The sequence below is a fragment of the Aphelocoma coerulescens genome, chromosome 3 (assembly GCF_041296385.1).
Source record: "Aphelocoma coerulescens isolate FSJ_1873_10779 chromosome 3, UR_Acoe_1.0, whole genome shotgun sequence".
Lineage (NCBI taxonomy): Eukaryota > Metazoa > Chordata > Aves > Passeriformes > Corvidae > Aphelocoma > Aphelocoma coerulescens.
The window spans coordinates 6,903,808-6,928,562 of NC_091016.1; the positions used below are offsets into that span (position 1 = coordinate 6,903,808).

The 24,755-nt window shown below is 39.0% G+C and overlaps 4 protein-coding genes across 10 annotated transcripts in view; 1 reads left to right on the top strand and 3 right to left on the bottom strand.

Moving 5' to 3' along the window:
• Positions 1–2,511: 2,511 nt before the first annotated feature.
• MKKS (MKKS centrosomal shuttling protein) lies at positions 2,512–7,362 on the bottom strand. Its single transcript, XM_069008978.1, has 4 exons — positions 6,372–7,362; positions 5,714–5,889; positions 4,951–5,061; positions 2,512–4,501 (listed from the first exon to the last, which is right to left on the bottom strand). Exons 1-4 carry the CDS (start codon positions 7,360–7,362, stop codon positions 4,061–4,063), a joined length of 1,719 nt encoding a protein of 572 aa, XP_068865079.1. The 3' UTR covers positions 2,512–4,060.
• Positions 7,363–7,374: 12 nt separating this feature from the next.
• LOC138107590 (uncharacterized) lies at positions 7,375–7,745 on the bottom strand. The gene has a single exon (XM_069008991.1). It carries the CDS (start codon positions 7,743–7,745, stop codon positions 7,596–7,598), a length of 150 nt encoding a protein of 49 aa, XP_068865092.1. The 3' UTR covers positions 7,375–7,595.
• A 1,680-nt stretch (positions 7,746–9,425) lies between these two features.
• Positions 9,426–11,164, bottom strand: LOC138107589 (uncharacterized). 4 transcript variants are annotated; one of them, XM_069008989.1, is made up of 2 exons: positions 11,086–11,164; positions 9,426–9,634 (listed from the first exon to the last, which is right to left on the bottom strand). In XM_069008989.1, the coding sequence occupies exons 1-2, from the start codon at positions 11,090–11,092 to the stop codon at positions 9,426–9,428; spliced, it is 216 nt and encodes a 71-aa protein (XP_068865090.1). In that variant the 5' UTR covers positions 11,093–11,164. The 4 variants fall into 4 exon arrangements, with proteins under 4 accessions (XP_068865090.1, XP_068865087.1, XP_068865089.1 ...); XM_069008986.1 differs by lacking the exon at positions 11,086–11,164 and adding an exon at positions 10,602–10,753 and having other exon boundaries at positions 9,426–9,630; XM_069008988.1 differs by lacking the exon at positions 11,086–11,164 and adding an exon at positions 10,577–10,668 and having other exon boundaries at positions 9,426–9,630.
• The window catches only part of SLX4IP (SLX4 interacting protein), a 77,926-nt gene continuing 63,878 nt past the window's right edge, over positions 10,708–24,755 (top strand). Inside the window, exons 1-3 of one of the 4 annotated variants that reach the window (XM_069008982.1) lie at positions 10,708–10,776; positions 12,036–12,187; positions 15,103–15,151. In XM_069008982.1, the coding sequence (XP_068865083.1) occupies positions 15,125–15,151 (27 nt within the window). In that variant the 5' untranslated portion in view covers positions 10,708–10,776; positions 12,036–12,187; positions 15,103–15,124. The other 3 variants (XM_069008981.1, XM_069008983.1, XM_069008980.1) reach the window with 3 other exon arrangements.

The following is a 24,755-nucleotide window of genomic DNA, read 5'->3' on the forward strand; positions in this document are numbered from 1 at the left end:
TCAAGAATAATAGAAGTCAGCAGAGTTAAACTACAAAGTTCCCAGCCCAATCCTGGAACCTATTCTGCAATTAATTTTATTGGTGACTGGAATAATGACATGGTGGCTCTACTTACATACACTGCGACTACATTTCTGCTTCTGCATAAAGAATAAATTTGTATATGCTTTTGAGCTTATGATGTGCAAGACTAATTTAAACCAGGCTATGCATACAGACAAAAAGTAAAGGTATTTCTTAACTGAGAATTTAAGATCACAGTGTTACCTGTATTAAAGTTATTAGTACTGTGCATCTTGTCTCTGCTGGCAAACATAGAAATAAGCCATTTTTACAATAATGGATAAAAGCTACTAATATTCTAAAACTAACCATTGTAATATGGCTTCTCGAAAAGCCTGGCTGGCAGATTGTGAGCATGCTGGAGGCAGTCCCTTTGCAATAAAGTCCAACTGCTTCTGCATCTTCAGAACAGCAGTAAATGCAGATCCAGTTATGTCTTCCTACGACATTGACTGACTCAAAGATATTGATTTTTCTGAGATTGAAGAGTGTAATACTTACATGACTCAGTTCACATGGCACTGCTGAAAATGTGAGAAATACCACATTTTGCTAACCAGCACAGCAACATAAGGGCACAAGTAAAATTCAAGAATTGAGGTTTCAGGTAAGGTGAATTATTTTGTACATGCTCTACTGTGCTTGTGATATTCTGGGCACTATTTTCCTTACAAGATTTGACAGCAATCAATATTCTCTTTCCTTACTGGGACAGATTAACACTGTAAAAGGCTGGTTAGCCTAAAAAGCCCAAACACTTGAATTTAAAAAAAAAAAATTCAAGATTATAAACCAACAAACCAATGTTACACTACCAATATAGTAAGGTTAGGTTTCCCAAACTCACAAATCTGTTTCTAGCCTGTCTGAAAGGATTAGCATAATTTGAACATCTACTCTGAAAGGCAGAGCACAGACTCTGAAGACACGATACAGTAAGGATTGCTGACATGTCTGACATTGCTCATCTTGAATTCCAACCATATCTGCACAGAGCTTTAAGGTCACATTTCTGTGTGTGTTTGTACTGAAGATGTAAAGCAATAAATCATAATACTTCTAGCAACAGTGATATACTGCTACTGGGACTTCAGAGAACAAGAAAATGCATCCAGGTTCAATATAAAAAAACGTGGTGTTTTACCCAGCAAAATAATTTAAGGAGTCTACATGAAATCCTGATCAAAGCTCCCTTAATGAAATTACTCTAATATTTTATCAAGGATTTGAGTTATTTTAAAATATCTTTTTCTTTGTTCCTGTGCAGCAAGTAGTTTTTCACTTTACATCTGGATCTTAGAACTCTTCACCCATAAATCTTTGTTCCCATTTTATAGATAGAACAGACAGGAAAAGACTTTAGATATGGCTCAGAGTGACTCTACAAAGTCACAGAAAAGAAGCAGAATCAATGAAAAACAGGTATTATGCATTCTTAACCAATGCCAAAATAATAATATTTAATGGTGCATCTGCTTGAAACAGGTCACAATAGTAGGAAAAAAGATCGCTTGATTAATCAGCATTTTCAAGTCTTCACTTTGAAGTTTTAACTATCAAATGAGAACTGAAATAGCAAACAAATACTGAACTGAGGAGGAGCTATATTACACTGGCATCTTACTTAAATATGTTGACCCGAGTGATTATAATATCAGCAAATATCAGCACTCCTTTATTTCTCCTTCTAGGCCTGGAGCACGAACACAGCTGAGAAGGCTGGAAATCAACGTTCATACTTCTTGTGCATTATCAGTAGAATTAATAAAGTTTAAATTAACAGCCTCTGAGCAATCTGTGGAAATCAGACATGACTGAGGTCATGATCAGAAAACACTTCTCTCTTAATACTTATGTAATGCTAATATTTCCCACTGAACAAACTTCACATATCAAGAGGAACAGGAATAAAACCATAGTGGCCTCTCAGAGGCATTATATTTCGTTTTGTCAACTTTAAAACACAGGGGGAAACCCAACCATTTTTGTACCCAAATTTTATCAGAAAACGTGAAAGTTCAAAAAAGTTACTTTATGTTGCTGTGTATGAGAGACAAAATTCTTTTTACCTGGATTTTAAAAAGTATCCAAAGTTGTACTCCTCCTATGTTACCCCTCAAAGATGAGGCAACACTAACCACTAAAGGTTCAAGCATACTGTAGTATAACTAAGAACTGTCCACAAACAGCAGAGCAAGCTGCTTATTTATCCTTTTTAATCACAGAAGGAGAAAAAAATTCATCATTATTAAAATTATCTATATATGAAACAATCTTTTAGTTCAGGTATAAATGAAATTTTAGCTACTTACCAAAAACTAAATTTTTTTTTTTCAGTTTTCTAATCTGCCAATTTCTTTGGGGGAGAATAAAAACCATTGTCAGCTCTAATTCAAGAGCTGTGATCCGACCTTCAGATACCAAGACAAAAGAACGCTCACAACTACTTCTACTTGAATATTGTTTTAATTTTCACTTCACAGCTGTAGTCACTAAACTCAACATTTTTCACACTGCATAACAAGCTGCTATTATAGGAAGTAAAATAGTATAATTCAGCACTCTGAGCTGAAGAATCACAATTAGATGAAGTATTACCAAGATTCTTCTGTGCCTTAAGATACACACCATCATTTGGCTTCATTATTCCTGATGTTTTCATATAGTTCATGGCATATGGGAGGATCCAGATATAAAAGCAGCCTTTTCAGTAACCAGCTTTGAAGAGCCTCCATTCTCAACCCTTGTAACATTCTCCCACAAGTCCCCAAAGGATGCCTTATAGCACTGAAGCAATCATTTCAGGTCATAAAAAGATAAAGAACTTTAAATAACTCTTCATTTTTTCCCAGTGAGAAAATGATTACTTATACTCTTAAAATTAAAAGGACTTTGTACAAAAGGTCTGGAAAGATCTGGTTTTAATTACATATTTCAAAACTGAGTTATACATAACAATTCTACTGCTTATATTAAATAAATATATTAAAAACTTAAGAGACCAGGAAAAACATAAGCAGACTAGACTACAACTGACTTGGATGTTTTCTGGAAACACACCATGAACAATTTGTCCCTTGTGACTGAAAACAAAAAGGGAGAAGAAAAGTGTTAGAGAAAATGAGCTTAAGTAAGAAACTCTAACACCCTTTTTGATCTTGCATGCAAGCTGAGAATGAGAAAAAGTTTTGATCATTCAGTCTACAGTCTTATTTAAAGATCAAAACAAGCCTGAGCAGCTTAAAGCCTTACTTCATTAAAAGAAGCCATGCATAGTCAGAGTTACTTGAATGGTAAGTGGGACATTCTTTCTTGCAGCTTTGCTTAAATGATAGAAACTTCATTATAGACTGTCCTGTATCCCACAGAAGACAATCAAGGTCCATTTGACTTTTTTTTCCCCCACACAGACTGTCATTTCTTTTCAAATCTTCTATTATCTACCTGCTACCTTAAGAGCTCCAGGTTAAAGTTTTTATAACTTGTTAAATAAATTACATATATGAATTAAAATCTTTCAGCCATTTAGAAACAGAAACTGCATGCAGTGTATGGTGACAAAAAATTCAGAACAAAATTAAAAATAAGGGGCTCAAGGCATCTGCCAAGCCGAGCCTTTTTTACCTACAAAATTAAAAGTTTCAGTGATAAAATTCTGCTGTGAATGTGTAAAGCTTTTGTTGAGACTATACAAATTCTAATACATAACATGTTTTCTCAGCTAGTGAATTCATTTTGCCCTTTCCTTTGAAGATGCCACAGAGCTAACAAACATCCAAAACTTTCCTTAATGCAGAGGTAACAGGTTGAACATTTGAAAATGCTTGAGAGCACAGTAGATTAACAATGAGAATAGTACTCAGTGGCCAACTGTTGAATTTAAAATTTCTGTCTGTTGTCCACATTCTAACCAATTCAAGTGTTTTAACACATTATACATTCTCCTGCTTTCAACTCAGTGTCTTGCTATACAACACAAATCACGTTAGATCAGAGCTAATTTTGATCTTCAATTATGTATGAAAGATCCAAAATCAGGTTGGCTGTCTCCAGAGCTACTTGCAGGCCACTGCACTTGGCAGCAAAGCAATCCAGAGTCAGGAGGTCAGTAACCTTTACTGAGGGCTCTTCAGGGCAGCCCTGCACAACAGGAGAGCCAGACTGGCCTTGCAAAAACCTCCAGCTGAGGTCCTCTGTGTTACCATTCATCCCACAGCCACATTTTGAAACTAAATCTGACCACTTTGAGACACAGGGAGAACCTGATGGAACAAACCAACAGTGTCCATAAACCACATCTGTTAGAATTTCTCCATCATCATGACTCAGAGAGCGAGCTACAGACTCCAAAGAACGGCAAAACCCATCAGCAACCAATTGGTACTGTGTCTGAGAACAATCTAGGTCTTTGAAAGTGCTGGCAGGCAGAGTAGAACTCTAAAAAAGAAACCAGAACCAGGAAAGCAAAGTTAGAACACTGTTTTACAGAAATAATTTTAAATTTTATGTATCATACTGCTGCATCTTTCCCTGAAACAGATGGTTCAGTTCTAACTAAAAATGTTTAAGTCATGATTATTCCACAATAGGAGTCAAAGATGTATTATCATCTTTCAATATAAAAACTCTACATATTTTTAACACTTAAAAACATGCAATTACTATAACAGATACCTAAAGATTAACGAGTACAAACATAGTGTTTTTAAAAAGACATAATTAAAATGGAGTGCCTCAAACAGACGCCTTTATTTTATATTAGTAGTTAGCAAAAATGCCACATTAATCTAGAAAGAGACAAGTGTTTTAACTGCTGCAGTGATTCTACATAAATTCTTGTTTCTCAAGTATATTAAGCCTCTTTAAAACCCTGATGTCTTACATACCTTATGTCTTATGTATGAAGCCAGGTGAGTTTCTGTACAGCCCCCTCCTAATAATGCCAAAGGTTCCTTCATTGTTAACTGTAACACGTGTTCTGCAGTTTCACAGACTCGCTGAAAATCATATGAAATTCTTGTCAGACATACCATGATTAATAGGAATTTTCCCCATTGAAAATTTCCCCAAATTTTCAGTAGTTTCTGGTACAGATTCCATAAACTTGAATTACATGTAGATATAAAGCTGCTGAGTGATTTCCAAAACCATGTTCACTTAATGAGAAATTTTCTTTATTTGTCCTCACTATGGAAAAGCAGGAATAAAAAGCTGCATTTTATTCATTTTTTTTTCAAAACAGGGCTATAGATAAAAAGTCAGTCAGTATCAATGACATTTCCAGGCCAACTATTCAATGCAAAACAATGCTTGACTATCATTGTATGCATTGCTGCTGGCTTTTTGCTAGGCAGTTTTTATTTTTATGTTCTTATAGACCAAGTAATGAGAATGAAAATATTTATCCAGCACTGGCATCAAGAACAGGTGAAAGATGTGTCTGTCCCTAACCAACTTCCTGTATTAAAACAGACCCATTAAACGAACATGACCACTTCAAGGATTTTGAAATCCTAGAAACAAATAAATTTCATTCACGTACCAAAAAAATTATGTTTCTAAACTCAATGTATTTAATATTTCTCAGTATTTTATTTTTCCATTAGAAACGTGACTTTCCAAGAAAAGATTTGAAGAAAACTTGCCTACCTTCAGCTCATCCCATGCTGTTTCACTTCTGTTACAGAGTATCAGGCTGCAGATAACTGTGTCCTCCGGAATTAGATGCAGAAAATGCTTTGAAGCAAAACTTTCAAGGCACAAATCTTTCAAGCTACCGTAACAGCCAGGAGACAACGAATGTATGGAAGCTATAGGCTGTGAACCTGTCAATTAAAAAAAAGCAGAAAACAGTATGTTGTACCATCATAACAGCTAGAAGACACATTTCATAAAGTATAAACTTTATTCCTCTTTCCTTTTAAAACTATATACATTGTCCAATAGCTATGATTTCACAGGAAATCACAAACAGAAACTAACACATTCAAAGTGCAGGACTTGGTGGTAGCTTGAGATAAAATAAAGTAATTGTTTCATTTGCCTTGAATCAGTTTGAAAATAAATTACTGGAATTGGATATCCCTCATGCAGCAAGCAGTAATAACACCTATGGCCTGAAGAAGACCAGTCTCACCTCAAAAAAAGGTTTTCAGACTAGACAAGAACAACTCCTGCTCAGCTGCTAAGGTAGGATACAGAGGGAAATAAGAGACTCCTTCCTCTGCACTGACACCACCCCAGGTAATGCTCACCTTCCAATGGAAGATCCAGGACAAGGGTTCAGAGCAGAGAACTGGCTCGTTACCTGTCATGCGGCCCAGGGGCTCCATCAGAGACAGCCCAGCCCTGTCCACAGCAATGACACCGTTCTCCTTCAGGTACTGCTTCAAGGATGGATGCATCACTTTCTGGCACAGTACAAGGCCCACCTCATCCTTAACCAGCTGCTTCCCAACATTAAGCAACTGATTCAGCTCTGACATTTCCAGAGAAACTCCGTGATGGACTGCTATAGTTCCTTCCTCGGCGTTAAAGCCGTCTCCTGACATGGACACACTGAAAAGTGCAGTCTTGATCGTGTTTGAACCAGTCCTTTTGACAGCAAGTGGTTTTCCCAATTGAAATTCTGGCGTTTCTATCAGCAGTCCAGGAAGAACTGTAGAATCCACAACTCTTCTACCTTTCACAGGTACTATCATACACTTCCCTAAAACAGCATTAGTCCGAACATGACACGGAATAGTAAATATAAAAGCCTTTAAAACCAATGTGGTGAGATGATCAACTTCTGTTTTATTAAGCATGCAAGCAGGTTTGCTTGTTAAAATGCTACGTACCAAACAAACAAGAGTCTCAACACTGCTAAAATCCACGGACACCCGGCAGCCACAAGCCTCAGATTTCAGGTGGTCCATGCACAAACTCAGAAGATGCTTGCTTATTTTAATGACAGTAAAAGGTGCAACATTCAGGCTCCTGAAATTTTCAATGAAGCCACAGCACAGAATGGCAGTGAATAAGCCACAGTCACTGAAACGTGACACATGGTTCTGTACAGAGGCTGTCAGGACACGCAGCACAGGCTGGCTGGTGGAAAGGTGCCCCAGGAGGGCTGAGGATTGGGAAGTGGTACAAACACAACCCCCCACACCATTGTGGAGCTGTTTGAGTCGACCAGCAGGACCATAGGAAGATTTTAATATTCCACTCAGCAAAGACAGCGACTGACTCACGGCATCTCTAGTTAAAGGTTCACTAATAAATAACGGAGGCTTTTTAGCTTCAAGGCGAGACATTGTCAAGGTAAGATTTTAATTCTAGTCAACAAAACAATTCATTTTTACTTGGATCTATAACTCACAGCAATTTTAAAAGTAGTGCTTTTAATTCTTTGCAGGTAGGAATTATTATTTTCAGTGTGAAACAGTACATACAGTAACATAACATTCCTGAAATTACTCATCACAGCTCTCTTAAAATGAGGCCTAAATCATGTTGCAAAACATGATAGTGACAGCAGGAAGCCATTTCATTCATGACGATCTCTTTTAGCTTCTGAATGAGATTGAGCAGACTTTTTTGCAACAAAGTTTACAAGCATGCTTCCTAAATGAACACCTATAAGTGACAGTCCTGCTACAAGCAGAAAGTTCTTTCTACTCCAGGTAGTTTTCTTCATCTTTTCTGGCAACAGTCACAGATGAAAACCTTCAAGGTTAGTTATACCTACAATAAAAACCAGAAAGCTATTAGAATAATCTTCTGAATATATTGTATAGCTTGACCTATTTTAGCTTTCACCAAAAAAAGTCACAGAAGGACAAACACTGCATCACAAAATCATTGCGGCTGGAAAAGACCTTTAAGATCAAGTTCTGCTGTTACCCCAGCACTGCCAAGCCACCACTGAACCATGTCCCCAAGTGCCACATCTATGCATCCATTAAATACCTCCAGGGATGGTGACTCAGCCACCTTCCTGGGCAGCCTGTGCCAGTGCTTGCCACCCCTTTCTGTAAAGACAGTTTTCCTAATATCCAATCTGACCCTCCCCTGCTGCAATCTGAGGCCGCTTCCTCTTGTCCTATCACTTGTTACTTCGGAGAAGAGACCGACCCCCACCTGCCTGCAGGCTTCTTCCAGGTGCTTGTAGAGAGCAATGGGGCTGCCCTGAGCCTTCTTTTCTTCAGGCTGAAGACCCCCAGCTTCCTCAGCCACTCCTCACAGGACCATTGCCTTTCTCTGGACTCATTCAGCACCTCAGTGTCCTCTTTGAAAGGAGATGCCCCTCACCAGTGCCAAGCAGAGGGGACAATCACTGCCCTGGTCCTGCTGGCCACACCATTGCTGATCCAGGTCAGGATCCCCTTGGCCACCTGGGCACAGCTGGCTCATGTTCAGCTGCTGTCACCAGCATTCCCAGGAATCTCTCCAGCCACTCTTCTCTGTAGCTTAGCACAGGGTTGTGACCCAAGTGCACAACATGGCACTGGGCCTCGTTGAACCTCGTACAACTGGCCTACATATGCTAAAATGCATTTTAACTGAGAAAATCTACTAATATGATTTTACTACAAACACAGTGCACCAATTATACCTGTTTGCTAATAACTTCAATTCTGACCACTGGTCTATACTGTTACCAGCAGGTTTATAAGTAACAGGCTACCATAAACTTCACTGAATTGCACTGAAGTATCAAAACAACAGCAATATTCACCTGATTTTACTCAAGAACAAAAGAACTCAACTAGTCAGCAGTGCTTGCCAGGCAACAGAAACAACAGCTTTTGATGTCCAAACAACTTTAAGAAATCTGGCTCAAACAAAGGTTTCTTACTTCAAGATGCCAACCAAGAAAGTTTTTCAGTTCTTTAAACAGTAAAACTTAAATCAATGCTTATTTACATTTCCATGTAAACTCTACAGTATTTACACTTGTACTTCATTTTGTTTCATTCTCTATTGTAATCACCACCCCTATGAACACAGAATATGTTACAAGTCACAATTATTTCTGGGCAGTTTTGAGCCTGAAGGGATACTGTTATAGAGTCCGATTACTCTCTTGAAGTTACTGGAGTTTGCTTTTAGATATCTTTAAGACATGTAATACCCTCACTTAATTGATCCCATCAAATGGGATTTAGCAGTAGTTTCTGAGATTTTATGATGCTCTTTTTGGGTCCATGTAGGTACAAAAAATTAACTCAGTTGCAAAGAAGAATAAAACTCTGAAAGACTAAAGTTAGAATACCAAGGCTGTGCCTGTTTGAAAATTCTCAATAAATTCATCTTCTCCCTCAAAGACACAGATACAACTAATTAGGCAACTTACCCAAAAAACAAAGTACTAATGCTACTTTTCTTTATTTTTGCGATCACTTTGCATCATGAATGTCACAATCCCAGGTTCTGGAACAAAGTCCTCTGTCTTCACTTGGAAAATAGGACTGGACTTCATGTGTAACCAGCCCCCGTGCACCAGCCCAAGGCCAGCTCCCACAACAATCAGAACTTTGTAGTCCTTCCAGAAGGTTTTAAGACCCATTGCAAACTGGCATCTACCTAGGTAAAGATAATTTATTATTTTGAATATATTCTAGAAATCCTTTTTTTCTTACTCTATAATAATAACACTGAAAAGATGAAGCTGAATGTTAATACTTTTAATTGCATTACAGCAGATGACTAAAACACTAAACAAAAAAGCCTTACTTTGTGAACCTAAAAAAAAATTACAAAAATAACCTCAATTCAGACATTTTGAAATGTCAATTGCAGCATTTGCTTCGAGCTTTGGCATGCTAAATCTTAAACACAACAAAGCAACAAAACTTTATCTAATTACAAGCGCTACTGCTTAGACGGTAAATATTTGAGGCCCAAAAGTAGGTTCAAAATACACCTCCTCCCCCCCCCCCCCCAATTAATTAATAAAATTCAATGACAAGCTGAGCTCCTAAGGGAATATAGAACTTTCAAACTGCAGGCAAAACAAGATGTGATGCTTCTGACACCACTTTTGTGCAGCTTTGCCTGAGCACCTTATGGTATTCAGAAGCGGCACCATTACAAAGACAATAAATTAATCCTTATATAATAAGAAACGGGAAAACACTACTTTCTATGGGATTTCGTCAAGAAGTACCTACTTCAAAAAGAAAACGCACGTATACTCAAGCTTTCTACCAAAATACCTCACTGGTTTGAGCGGCTACGAAGCTACAACTCGGAGAGGAAATGCTCCTACAGCCGCCCAACCCCATGCCCCTGACAGGAGTAACACGCTCTACCAACCACCCCTGCACCCCGCTCCGGAGCCCTCACAACCCCCTCCTTTTCTCCTCCTTCCCCGGCTCCCAGCGACCTTGAACCGCGGGCGGCTGAGGGGGCAGCGGCTCCCTCGGGCACAGACCGCGGGCACGGCGCACGTGAGGCTTCTCCCCGCTCTAGGAGGGCCCGAGGAAGCAGCTGCCCAAGAGCCCTCCCGAAGCGGCGAGAACTCACCCGCCGACCGCGCGTTCAAACGCACCCCGGCAGGAAGAAGAGGAAGCGAAAGCAGCACGACCCCGGACGTGCCGCCCCTCCCCGCTCGCCATTAGCCGAGCGTCGCGTCACTCGCGGCGCGGACCCGCCTCGGCCGCTGGCGGCCATTTTGCGTGCGGGCAGCGCGGGGCGGGCGGTGGCGACAGGCGCGGCCATTTTGGGTAGGGCAGAGGAGCGGCGGGAGGCGGGCGCGGTGTGGGAAGAGGTACGGCCGCCTTGTGCCGCCCAGCTCTTGCGGCCGCCCCTCGGGCTCCAGCCCCTCTTTTCTCCTCAGTTAAACCTGTGAGGGGATGCTCGGGGAGAACCGGTGCTCTGGCGGCGGTGCCGGTCGGCTCCCACCGAGCCTCCCTCAGGTGCCGCCCCAGCCGCTGTGTCCCGTTCCTCACCCCTGCCCTGCCCGGCCCGGCCAGGCACTGGCCGCGCTTAAAAATATGTATATATAATATCTCTGATTCTTCTTCCTTGCTTACCTGCCATTGCAGTCACTCTGCCTTACACTTGCGCCCAGCTCTCTGAGGCTTCCTGTGGGCGGGCAGAAGTGCCCATGCCAAAACAAGTTCAAATAACTTTGTTCCCTGACCTCCGCTTTTCCTTAGCTGTTCTGCTTTCCTGCATTCCCTTTTCCTGTATTCACTCCTGTAAGTACAAGAAATACTCCTGTGAATACAGCCATACTTTTCATGTGTTCACTCTTCTCTCTATTCTTGCAGTCACTGTCAGGAATACCTCGTTTTATAGTAATGTGTTAATGAATGGGTTTGTTTTCATTTATAGGTGCAGCGTTTATAACTAGCCAAAAGACAAGTATTTAATGCCTGATCTCCGTACAGAAGTATAATTATTTTTCATTGTACAGTAATTTTTCATTGTTAATTGCATTCAGCTGTTCCACAAAAGTTTAATAAGGCACTTATCAGTGCAAAAAGATAATAGTACCTGTCTGTGACAGCCCTGTCATGCTCCTCAGAACCTGTCGTTCCTCTAGTTCTAGGCAGTTCTGTGGTAAGTGGGTCATGTTTTTGAAACTGAGTTGTTGAACCTGAAAGGTGAATGGGCAGTTTATGAATGAAGGAGTGTGAATAACAATGAGGAGAATAGGTACTGACTAGCTGGAAGAGTACTTTTCAAGGGTTAAGTGGAGTAATTGGCAACAGTGAGCATAAAAATCCTGAATGGCAAACATGGGAAGATTCTGGTGTGTCTTTTCAGAACCAGAGATGCTTTACTGGATATGTGAGTCGCTGAGCATTGCCCTGCTCATCCCAAGCTTAGGATCCGGTCCCAGAAACTGACAAGTGCTGGACTGGGAAGTTCAGAAAACTCCTCCTTTATGTTGTGATAGCTCATTTTGAACTTCAAAAATAGTTAACCTTCAGAGTTCCTTAATTAGCATTTGTTTGTTTGTTTCTGCCGTTTTCAGGTGCCCCCTCTCCCCAGGTGTGGCAAAGGCACCCGGCAATGAGCAAGTGTGTGAAGTTTGCTGCTGTGTCTCCAAGTGTGTGGCAGGAGTTTTCAGTTCCTTGTTCCTCCTGAGTTCTAAATTTCCTCACCACGGGAAGCTACTTTGCTAAGGTAAGATGCTGTTCATCAGCTGGTAGAGGACACTTGAGCTTGCTCTCTGGGTGACCATGTTTTCTGGCTTCTCCTGAGTATCCATTGCTCCACTGGACTCAAATTTAGGAAAGGAAGATAATTTGCCACATTATTTTTCAAGTGCGTCTCACTCTACCCTCACGCAACCTATGTGTTTAGTTCTAAATCATGTCTTCTTGTACGGGTTGTATCAACATTTTAGGTCTTGAAATACTACACATCCCATATCAGGACTTTTTTTTTTTTAAATATATGTGTGTGTGTATATATGTATATATATATATATATATATAGTCTTGTGTGAGGAGTTTTTCTGCTGTATTTGCTTATCTTTGTATATCCTTATATAGAGTTTACTTAAGAGGTTTGCAACAGAAAAAGCACTGAAAAAGAACATGAAACAGAATCTTGCTGTCAGACAGTAGCAGTTGTAATAGATCTGTGTTTTTGGTGGGGTTTTTTGCTGCCTTTTTTTTTTTTACACAGGAAATGGCAAAGTATTTTGGGGCTAGTTGTTTTGTTTTTTTTTCTTGGACAACTGATGAGTGGTTTTCCTCATCTTCTGATGTCTGAGTAGTGAGTATTTTTTCACCTGTGTCACTTCAGTGATTTTCCTGATGGTTCACACATAAAATATTTTCCTTTTTGTTTTCTGAGGATTTGCTTACATTTTGTCTGTCTGCTGTATTTCCTTTGTCTTATCTGTGAGGTCAGTGCAAAGAATGGGGTAGTTGGCAAACTCCCAAAGTCAGCTTACTCCCAGGAAGAGCAAACCGAACCAAAGCTAACTTTTCTTGTGCATCTTTCTCCTTTTTATGTTTTTTTTTCTATTATTTTTGTAAATTATATTTGGAGGGTATTTCTGCCTGCCAGTGGTTCACACGTGAGTAGTAGCAGATGTGTTGCACCAGTAGTATTCTGGAAGATAAATTGTTACCAGAAAGAGATCAGTGATGCTGGGATAAGTTCAGCTGATTCATCCACCTGCTTTGTTTGTTCTCAAGAGAACATGAGAACATTTGGAGAAGAGGTGATGCTCTGCCATGTTTTGCTGCAATTCTTTTTTATATTATTGCTACTGTAAGGATTAATGAGAAAACATTAGCAGTTCAAGTATTGTTTCTTGGAAGCAATGTTTTGAGGAACTGAGAAGCTCTTGGATTTGATTTGGTGGCTGCAATTTCTCTTCAGCCTCTCTTCTGAACTAGTTCTAGCAGTTGCTCTTTCAACAACGTGTGGGTTTTATATCCTAGTGAGAGTTCTCATGTAGTTTCTCTACTATGTTTACTTCTACAGAGTAGCACTTACTACATGACTGAACTGAAATAGGATGTCTCAAATGGTCCAGAGCACTGTTCCTTGCGTTGTGTTTCTCAAAATTGCTGTCAGTAAAGTTGACAGGATTTAATCTGATAAGGTGGAGAAGTTTCCAGGGCCGTTTGGTGCAAGGGAGAATGACAGTGGCATGGCACAAGGCATGATGGTATCCCAGCTTCTGTGTGCAGGACTGTTAAGTATTTTAGGATTAAAATCATCTGTGCTATGCTGTGTTGTTGTAAAGTGGGTGTTTATCTTATTTTGCACTTTTTTGAAGTTAAATAATGATAACAAGTGCATTTTGAAATATGTAAGTGTAGTGCCTGACAGAGACACATATCCGCAACCTGACTTGTGTCCTGAAATTTTGACAGCTCTGTCGTAGTACTTAACCATGATGTGAAGTATGCAATGACAAATGTGTACATATTCCTCAGTTTTTAGTATTTTCCTATACCATCTCCTACAGAATTGACCAGATTTTTCCACTTTAAGAGACTAATCCTTTAGGAAAATTTAGATTACAAAAGGCAGCTCTGTTCTTAGTGTGGTTTCTGTTGCTGTTCATTTATTGCAGACAGCAGCTACTGATGCTCATTTTCTTTCTTCATTTTGAAGCTTAAGCTGTATGGTTTGGGTACTCTACCTCCTGCCACTTTACTGAGACTCTGCTTCACCTGGTTTTCTGACCAGACCAAATCTCTTTGTTATCTGTTGGCTCTCTTCCTACCCTGTGTGAAAATAGAATGTATCATAGTTTTTGTATTCCTGTTTCTTGTAGCTATTAATTGGTACCATAGGGCCCATTGCATGTCTTTCCTGAATCCCAGCATTGTGGAGTTAGCTGGAAAGACTTTCATGAGTTTAACCTAATTTTCTCCTTTTTTGACAAGTCAGTTTTGGGCTCCTATTTATGTGGAGGATGATGGGCTTCCCAAGTAGCTTCAGTGCTGTGACTGTAAATGTCAGTTTGGAAAAAAATCTTAGCAATTAATTGAGGGTTTTTCCTTGAGCCCAAGGGAGTGTTTAACTTCTAGCACAAGTTAACACTTCCTGAGCTACTTGGAATGGTCTGAGGCAGGGTCAGAGTCTGTGCAGCTCGATGTACTTCACTCAGGATCCCAAAGTAAGTAATTTAGGTCCTGTTTGGGATAAGAAAGAGAGGAGGATGTCCAAAGCTCACTTTACTTTTGTGCAACCACCGTAAGACTCAGGTTATGTTGCTTTATGTGTGTAGTAGTCTCAAATTTTAAATATGCATAACGTGTGTATGTATGAACGGATACCAGGTGAGCCAAAACCTATAGTTTCTTACTTAAAAGAGTTCTAACTTTGTATTTCCTGTGTTGAATGGAAAGTGCCTGGGCAGTTATGAGGTTCACTAAAAGAAACCAACACAGGTAGCTAAGAAATTCTCCTTTAAATAAGAGTTTTCCTTGGTTTTTTTAAAGCAGAGTGTAGGTTTGAAGAATAGCAGTAATGAAAAAATGAACCACAGATGTAAAAATCCTTCTCGGTTGGTGTTGAGATCTGAGTGTTTCTCCAGTGCTGATCGCTTTTAATTGGTATTTTTATAGGACCAGCTCACACTGATCTATCATGGCATCCAACAAATTTGTCATTAAGGTAAGTGGAATGTCATAGCTTTAAAAAAAAAAATCTGTAATACTGCTTAGAATGTGTCTGTTGATACTAAAAGTGCATCCTTCAGCCTTCTGGTCATAGTAGGAGACTTTATATGAGCTTTTCTCTCCCTCTGGAAGCAAACTTGGGATTGCTGCTGTATCATGGCAGAGTGTGTCTGGGGTCAGCTGAGCATTAAAATGCTGTAACTAAAAGTGATTCATTGTGCAGTTAGAAGTAGAAACATGAATTCTCAGTAAAACACTATTTGCTACCTGAAGTAAAATTTTGGGTGGATTCTTTTCTTATAGTAATCTTGTAATATTATTTATGTACCTCCCAGGTCTAAGGGTTCCTGGTTTAAGGTGTAGCAATGTTCTTAAACTATTTATCACTCTGGACATTACATTTGTCTCTTTTTTAGCCTCTTTTTCCATTTTCAGCAATTAGTTGTTTCAAGTCCAATAAAATACTGTTGAAGTACATTTTGCAAACAGTCCCAGACTTTTGGTTATGTGCTGAAGAGAAAAGCTTTTCAAAACATTCTATAATAAACATAGCACTTCATAATTCTCCTACTGTAACTATACCAGCTAATCAATAAATATACCTACTTGTGATTAGCACAAAATATTATTTTCTTGGAAATGTTTTTTCCTAACAGAAGAGATTTTTCCTTTGTGGGTATGCTTGGGGTTTTTTTGGAGGGCAGCTACAAAACCCTTCCTGAGTGATCAGACTGTGGAAGCTGCTGAAGTTTGGTTTTGTTTTTTTGAGAAGACCAAGCACTTAATTTTTGTGTGCTATGTGTTCTTTTCCAAGGAAAACGGCTGTCATTTAGTGGGACGTTTGCTTTAAATTCTTTCTGTTTAACAGGATTGTAAACTTCAGTTAACAGTGTGATGTTTGTACTATTCACTGCTGCTGAGTTGATAGAGGACTTGAGAAATATCTCTGGGCACATTTTAGCTGATACTGTGAGTCCATGCACCACTGATGTGGGTAACAACAGGAGCTGAGGCTGAAGGCATTGCTTTTCTCAGCTGAGAACTCCTGATATCATCAATATTCATGTAAGTGCCCAAGGAAACAAGTGGTGTGAGTTGGAATGTCTTTACTCTGTAAAAAGCCTGAAGACACTTGGTTTCTGACCCGCATCATTACAGCTTCATTATTCAGTGTAGATGTGTTACTGGTATTCAGCATGGGCCTTGCACTCACCAAGTTTAGCACCCTTGACTGCCTGAGCAAGGGCTGGGTTCTCATCGAGGATGTGTTTGGTGAGCAGTATCACAGATAAAGCTTTTGAGAATGGAAATGAAATACAACTTTTTCTTTCTTATAGTGTATGAGAAATGAGAGTAAGTTTTGCATGTACCAAATGCTGAAAATTAACTTTACCTTGACCTGATTGAAATTCACTTTGTGCAGATGTGTAACGTCTTACAGATGTGTAACATTTTCTGGTTAGATCAGGTAAAGTTTTGTTTCTTTACATTCACTGGATTTGTATTTCATGTGAATATTTTCTAAGACTGTTCAGCTTTCACGTAAGTTTTGCAAGGAAGGTCCCTGTGCAGAAGATTCTCCATTAAAAACTATTCTTGCTTGTCTCTGCAGAGGGAGTACAGAAAATACTATATTCTTGATTTTAGATTCCTTGTGCTTAAATTGATGGGGGCATTTTACCGAGTCTGAAAACGTTAAGGACAGAGGTGTTAGAACAAGTCTACAGGAGGGACATGAAAATGATAGATGGAGCTGCTCTCCTCGAGGAAAGGCTGAGAGAACTGGGATTGTTCAGCCTAGAGAAGAAAAGGCTTCAGGGTGACTGAATTGTGGCCTTCTAGTACCTGAAAGGAGCCTACAAGAAAGATGGAGAGGGACTATTTACAAGGGTATGTAGTGACAGGAGAAGGGGGATGGGTCTAGACTGAAAGAGAGTAGGTTCAGATTAGGTCCTAGGAAGAAATTCTTCCCTCTGAGAGTGGTGACACACTGGAACAGGCAGCCAAGAGAAGTTGTGGATGCCCCATCCCTGGAAGTGTTCAAGTCTGCTTGGAGCCCCATCCAGTCCCTCCTGGTCTACTGGAAGGTGTCCCTGCCCCTGGCAGGGCGTTAGAACTGGAGGAGGGATGGTCTCTAAGGTCCCTTTCAACCCAAACCACTCTATGGTGCCATGATTCTGTGTTTTAGGTGCCTCACCTCATCTTACACACTCTACTTTTAAGATTTTTTTACTTTCTAGATTTTGCAAACTTGTGTTTGTGAATCTTTTCAGTAAAGGAGTGAAAAGTGCAGGTTATCAGTCCATCAAATCTTAGCTGACTGTCAAGTAATTAAGTGGAAACCCCCTCTAATTTGTTTAACTTCCCTTCTTATCAATGCGTGTTTTATCGGCTGGTCTCTGCACGCCGGTGTAATGGTCTGTTACTTCCAGTGGAGGGAGCGATTGGTCTGTTTTTGAGAGGCGATCTTAAGCTTGGCTTTATGGGCAGTTAAGAGGGATTGAAATAAACTACTTGATGCAGTAAAATAGCTTTAAACCTTAATACAAAAACTACACTTAGGTCCAAAACACACTTTCTTCACCTACCAAGCAGCTGGACGATAGAGTGCTGTGATTTGCAATAGATAATATTTTATGCAAGTTAATTTGATCATCAATTTTCAATTTTATTTTATATTGATACTTCATGAAGCATTGCATGGTAAAATACCCCCAGCATATGAATTTAATTAATCTTTCTCTGTGTGTTGCTAAAATATTTTACTGCTGTTCTGAGAAATAAATCTTAAATTTAATTGGTGAGGCTTAAAGCAAAATCATGAACTCTATATGGATTTCAAAAATAATATCACTAGGGCCTTGTTTAAAACTTTGGACAAAGTAGAAAGAATTTCTCTTCCAGAATTGTGTAAATTGACTTTATTCATGCCAAGCTGCAGAACTAAATATAGTAATTTTTATGGCTGCCATAGAAAAATTTCATTTACTGTTTTCTGCAATTCATTCATTTGCCAAAGACAGAAGAGTAACTTGTTACTACATTTCAATAGCTCAGCTCAAAGGGAAGCTTTTTTTACTTTGTTTCCTACTTTGAGCACTGTTCTGTCTCAGATTTGTAGGCCTTAGATTAAGATAATTGTAGTTTCAGTGTTCCCTCTGGTCATCCAGCTCACTCTACAATTGATTTTTCAGCATTGTTGCTCCTTGTTACCAATTTAAATTATTGCATGCTGGACATATATGTACCTTTTTTTTATCCTTCCTACTCATTTTTTGCTTGCGTGAAGTGGCAAGTTCATTTGAAATAGCAAGCACAGCTTTTTGTTTTATATTGGGAACAAAGATGGAAATACTGGATATAATTGGACAGGAAAATGATGGTGGGATTTCAGTATGATCAGTTTGTGTACTTAGTTTTTTTATATTGATGTACCTTAATGTAATCATTAAGATACTGACGTATAACCAAAGGCATCCTAACATCTGTCTTTGGAATCTTAGGAGTGTTCCATGAAAGAAGGTGTGTGTAGCAAGAGCATTGGTTACAGGCTCTAGCAGTAGGTAGAAGGAAATGGAAAGCCATCTTCCTGTCAGACAGTGTCCCAGTATGGACTGGCAGCCCTGGCTGGGTCAGTTTAGGGTCTGCTCACACACCTGTGGATTGTCTTGGGTCTGCAATAACAAGATGAGCATTTATTTTGAAGTCTATTTTGGTATTTCTGATGGGGTTTTTTTAGCTACCAGTTGAAATCTAATACAGTGACAGTACATCAGCACAGATTTCTCCACCAGTTGTGCCTGTCTGGATGATTCTTAGGTGACATCTCAGTGGGCTTGACAGATTAAAGTTCACATTTCTGTGAAGTGTGTCCATTGAGTTAGCTGATCAATATTTCTGTAAATATTTGTGGTTAAGTCATAGTATTTTTGTGAGAAAGTGATGTGTTTCCTCTTTCTTGGGAATTGTTTGGAGAGAAAAAAACTATGGCGTTGAGTAGGTTTTCTTACCTGACTTTTCATTTATCTGATCCCATATAGTGAGTGATAAAGGATAACAGATGTGTTTACTTCTGTATTAAGCCCACAGATACATGAGTGCAGTGCTCTCAAGGGGAGAGCAAGGATAAGGAATTCTGTTTGTATTTAGAGTAAATTTTTATATATTGTGACTGCTCAGAGTTATAAGACTGAGTCTGCAGCTGCTTTTTTATGTCCATAGTTGTGAGCTTGTTAGCATTCTGATTTCTGGTTTGAGAGTTAGGTTTTTTTTAGAGAGTACTTAGTTAAATTAACTAATAAATACAGTCTTTTCTGATGTTCTTTTCCCCTTCACTATAAAATGAAGACATTAGTATATGAAATTCCTGTGGTTGGAGTACTCACAAATGTTTCAATAGAAACATGCTAAGATTAGGTTTCTGTGATTTAAATAGAATTTTCTAAAGTATTGTAAATCTAAAACTAAGGTACTGGTGTTCTCCAAACACATTCGGGGTTGTTGAGTTTTACATGTATTGTGTGTTCTTATATTTGCTTTTTGGGTCTTTAAAAATTAAGAAATAGTTATGTTAACCATCAAAGAGTGGTTTTCTAGAGATGGAGCTTTCCTGAAGTGATATTGCTCAGAACAGCTGGAAATACAGGTGGCTGAAATTGTTATTATCAAGTACCATCACACTTCACTCAACTGTCATGTTTGTTTCTGTATAAATGGATAAAATAGAATACTTGTCTCAAAGGGCTTAGAAGTCTTGAAGAAGATGATGAAAAAGGGGCGGGAGGGAATGTGATTTAAAGTAGGAAGTGCAAACAATAATAATGGCTGGAGGGACATCTATTTAGTTCTCTTTCTTAATGCTGCATTTAATTCCCAATTTCATGGGACCAGATATGGAATGGCTAAAGTGATGAGTAAATAAGTTCCAGAAGAAACAAAAGAGGAAGTTGGGAGGTAGAAGGGGGAGGAAAATTAAGTGTACAATATAATTCTAAATCCTGGAGTCAGTGGAAGTTTCCTCACTGACCTCAGAGGGTTAATTTTCAAGCCTAGGGAAATGATGAGTGGATGAAGAGTTGAGAGATTAAAGTGTTAGCAGAAGGAGAAAGGAATAGGAAGCCAGAGGGATAAACAACAATAGTGGAAACACTGCTTTCACAGGGATCACTTCAAATAAAGAATAAAAGGATGGTTCAACTTGCATTACTTCTTTTGGTAATTCAAATCTGATGAGTTTTTAAAGTACCACTTGTGCCTGAAAAGTAGGTTTTTTGCTAACTGTGAGCACTATATTACTGTGGCAGTGATATGGGATTCTAAATACCCACCATACTAAGTAACATGGTATTTTTTAAATCTAATTAATTCAAAGACTGTAGGTTCCATGATACTTGCTGTGTGCTTTATTTCTGACCAGCACTACCAGATTTTACACCTCCACTGTTCTGCTTCGTGGAGATCCTGGTGGTGCTGCCTGCTTGACCTCAGAGTCCAGCCCTGAAGGAGGAAAGGATGGGAAACTTAGGAGCAGACTTGAATCTCTCTGAGTCCAGCAAAACATGAGGGCTTAGCAGCGATGCTGCGTGGGGTCACAGAGTGTCTTTAGGTCCTGGGAGAGGCTTCAGCTTACACTGTAGGTGAAATTCTTCAATTCTTTCCAGTGGGTTCAGATGGAGGGTAGTAGGCTGGGAGGTAAAGGCATCCATGTTTTATGCAGTACCTGGTAAAAACAGTTCCATGATGCAGTGATGCGGTTTTTGCTCTTGATGTTGTGATAATGAAAATTTATTATAATGTTTTTTGGTAATTTTTTTATGTGGCCTCTCCTTACTTAGGACAATGTAGATGGATTCTAGTATGTGGGAGCTATCTGAGCAGCTGGTATAAGAGTGTGTTCTGACAGGCCTATGGAGTAAAGGGGAGAAGAGTGACTGACAACACATTCTTATTCTTTCCCGATGTTTCATCCATGTAGTTCACAACTTCCTTAAAAGGCATCTATTTTTAATAGCAAAATTATTGCTTAGTTTCAATTCTCAAATAAAAGCTTCATTTCTGGACATTTTGTGTTCCAGTTTGGGGACATTTTGTGTTCCCTGCAGCACTTATTCAACTGTGACTTTGCAGTATTTTTCTTGAGTCAGTAGCCAGACTTTTCCTTAAATAATGGTACCACAGCACATGGCCCCCTGTTTCATTATTGTGCTGCAGTCACTGCTGTGCATGGGCACCGATGATGCTCAACTATTGTGAAAACCCTTTAAACTGCTGATAAAATGATGACTCATGGTCACCTGATGAAAACAGATTCATTACCATGACTCCAGAAAGTTTAGCTCCCATGAAAGTGTTTCACTTCCCACACTAGTTCTTCTAAAAGAGATGATACTGCAGTTATTTTCTAACAGTTGACAGCTGCCCAATTAAGCTGCAACAGTGTGGTTAGCAAAAAACTTGGAATTCCAGACTTCTTTTAATAATAGTTTAAGGAACTAAAATCTGTATGAGCTGTGAAGCAGTCACCAACATTCTTCACACTGTTACTTGGAGTGATTTCTAATCAAATTATATATTTTGGATATCATTTACCACTACTGAATTAAGTTCTTTTTACAGTGGATCTGACCCAAACCTCCCTGGAGTCAATGGGCTTTGGATCAGAGCCTGTAGGAGTATATTGGTAGCATGCTGTAGCTTAAGTAGGGACACACTTCCTCAGTCCAGTTTATCTGTGTTTTTAATATATTGTGTTCATCTATAATGTCAGTGTGTAAGGAAGTTAGGTTGGAAAAATATGGAAATGTGATACAGCCAAATAATAAAACATAAATTGATTTTAATTCCAGTATGAAATGAGTAAAATTAAATCTTCTGCATTGCTGACTTGCGATTCCCCAGGGACTGTGAAAGGATGGGTGAATTAAAATAGAATTATGAAAAGACCTGTTACATTAGGCTTAGATGTATATGGTTTTATGTTGTAAGGCAGAAAAAGGTTCTCAACCAGTATTTGAATGTAGGGTAGTGTGGGATGGCTCATTCACTCTAATATGATTAGGGGTTCAACTGGTGATTTTTGTCTTAATCTAGTTTCCCTCTTTTGACTGGAAGTATTTCTGACACACAATGCTTAAGAAAGTCAACATACGAAATTACTTCAAATGTGTATGATTGAAACTTGCTACAATAATGACTACTATAAAATGAACAAATGTTGACTAAGTAATTAATGCTTTAAAATTTAACATGCAAACTCCTACATTTTTTTAGTTACATCTTCACTTCTGCTTTGGTTTTTTCCCCCTTTATTTTCCAGCTGACTCATTTTAAATTTAGATGATGAATATCGTATATTTATTTTGTGCCAAAAACTTGTCTAGTTTGAAAAAGAATGGTCTCATCAGAATTGAAAATTAACTTCAGATTTTTAAAAAAAATGTAGAAATAAGAGAGATTTCTTGAATGTTTTAATATCAGTCATACAAACTTTGTCAACAAATTACATATGGAAACTTCATGGCTTGTTTGTGTTGTGGTGTTTGTTTTTTCTCTGAATACCTCTCCACCATTTTCATTACCACAAGCAATGTTGTAATAATGGAGAGGCAAAGTGTTGCAGATATAATAAAGACATTAAGTAATAACGTTAAAAAGCCCTTTGAAATACAAGCCCCAATATGGAGGGAAGAGGTCTCTTGATTGACAGAACTCTTACTGCAGAAGGCAACTTCTGCACAGTGTGTCTGTGTTGGGGCCCTTCTGCTGTTGTGTGGTGGTGTTTTTTGCAGGATCTGTCAACTTCTGCCTTCATGTGATGTTGCTTGGCAAAATGAAAGAAGGAATAAACACCTTTCTATATTAAATAGGAGTCAGATCAGCTGGGGATGTTCATTTAGTCATACAGAGGTGTGGTGAGTGAAGGTGGGTCTTGCCAAGTCGTGGTGTCTGGCCCTTCACATGTGAAGCTCACCCATTGTTTATTTCCCTGCTTCAAGGAATGCAGTACTTTGAATGAGGCCAGCACAAGAGACAACTCTGCCTTCTTACTACCAAACAGTGTTTGTAACTAACTGAAAGCTTTTCACTTGGGAAAGTGGGAAAAAATAGTTTGTGGTCTAGATCATGTGCAGATGTTTTCAACCAAAATCTTCACTTCTGTGATTTGAGTATTTTCCTGTTGGCTGTGTACACTTTGCTAGGGAAGTAGGGTCCATTTATGAAGCCTTAAGGGCAAGTACCATCTTTCTTGGGTTTGTACTTTTTTTGTCTTTGACCTTCACTGAGGGTTCTTTGCTGTTTTTGCTATAGGTGTGTTTTGCAGACAGATCCTTGTGCAGGAAATCCTTAATATCCAAGCTTCAGCAAAATGGAGATTTTTTTCCTTTTTCTGTGTAACTTGCCATGTACTATGAGATAGGATTCAAGTGGAGAATCACTGTAAAAACGTTGCATCAAAGCTGGTTGGAGAACAGTCAGTTGTTGGTCTTGAGGGAGAGTGAGAACAGAGATAAGGAAGAATGACGCAGTGGTTTCCACCCAAGAAAATGTGTCATAGCCACAGAACATTTTCTCAGCATTTTCATGTTGTTGATGACTGAGGTTTGTAAAGTTACTTCAATAATTCTATCCTCATTTTACTCAAAAAAGTTATGCAATAAGTGAGCTAAACTAAGCTCTGTTCTGTGTGCAAGGTCCTCTTTGCAAGTCCCTGCTTAGTTTCCAGGACTTAGTACGATGCCTGGCATATCTGACACCACTGTGCTGGTGAAACAATAGTTTATATAAGGTATAGTTAAATACAGCCTTTCAAGCTTGAGCCAATATTCTCCTGTTGTAAACTCTGAGGATTGTCTTTGTTCATTGAATATCCCAGTGATTTAATAGCACTCATAATGGACCAAATATACATGGCTGTGGTTTATCCTGCTTTGTGTCATACAGATAAAGGCTGAGAGAAGAGCAACATATAGATCTGAACAGAAAATATTTGCTGAACTAAAGAGTTGGGAAAGAGCTAACTCTTGGGCCATTAAAGAGGATCTGTTCAATGCCAAGATCCTAGGATGTGACAGTTAGTAGGCTCATGCAGAATATAACTTTCCCTTCTTTATTTTGACATTCCTGTAGCGTAAAAATAGGAAGGAGAATCACTTGAGCTGTACCAGAGTGTGCTGCCCTGCCATAATAAGGTAATCTTCAGCAGTGGAAAACAAGCCTCCAAAGAGTTACTCATTCCCTTTGTGGTATTGTCTGCAAGTCTCTGGTTCTCATTTGCCTGGGTGTTAAACTGACACAGTCACAATCCATGGCTCAGGGAATTTACAAACAACTTGGATGATAGGATTAAGCCTGACACATCAAAAGTTGAAAATGAAGCCCATAATTTAAAAAAGCAATCAAACAACAACATATTCTCATCTCAAAGAGTGAGTACTGAATGTTTGTAGCATAACATAAAATAGCTGAATAGCAGAGAGCAGTGATTAAATCGTCATTGGCTGCCATGGGTGGAATAAAAGAGCAACATCAGTTTACAGATTTCTTTAGAAAACTGATAGAATGTGTCACTAGTTTTAAACGTTTATATGTCAATTTATGCG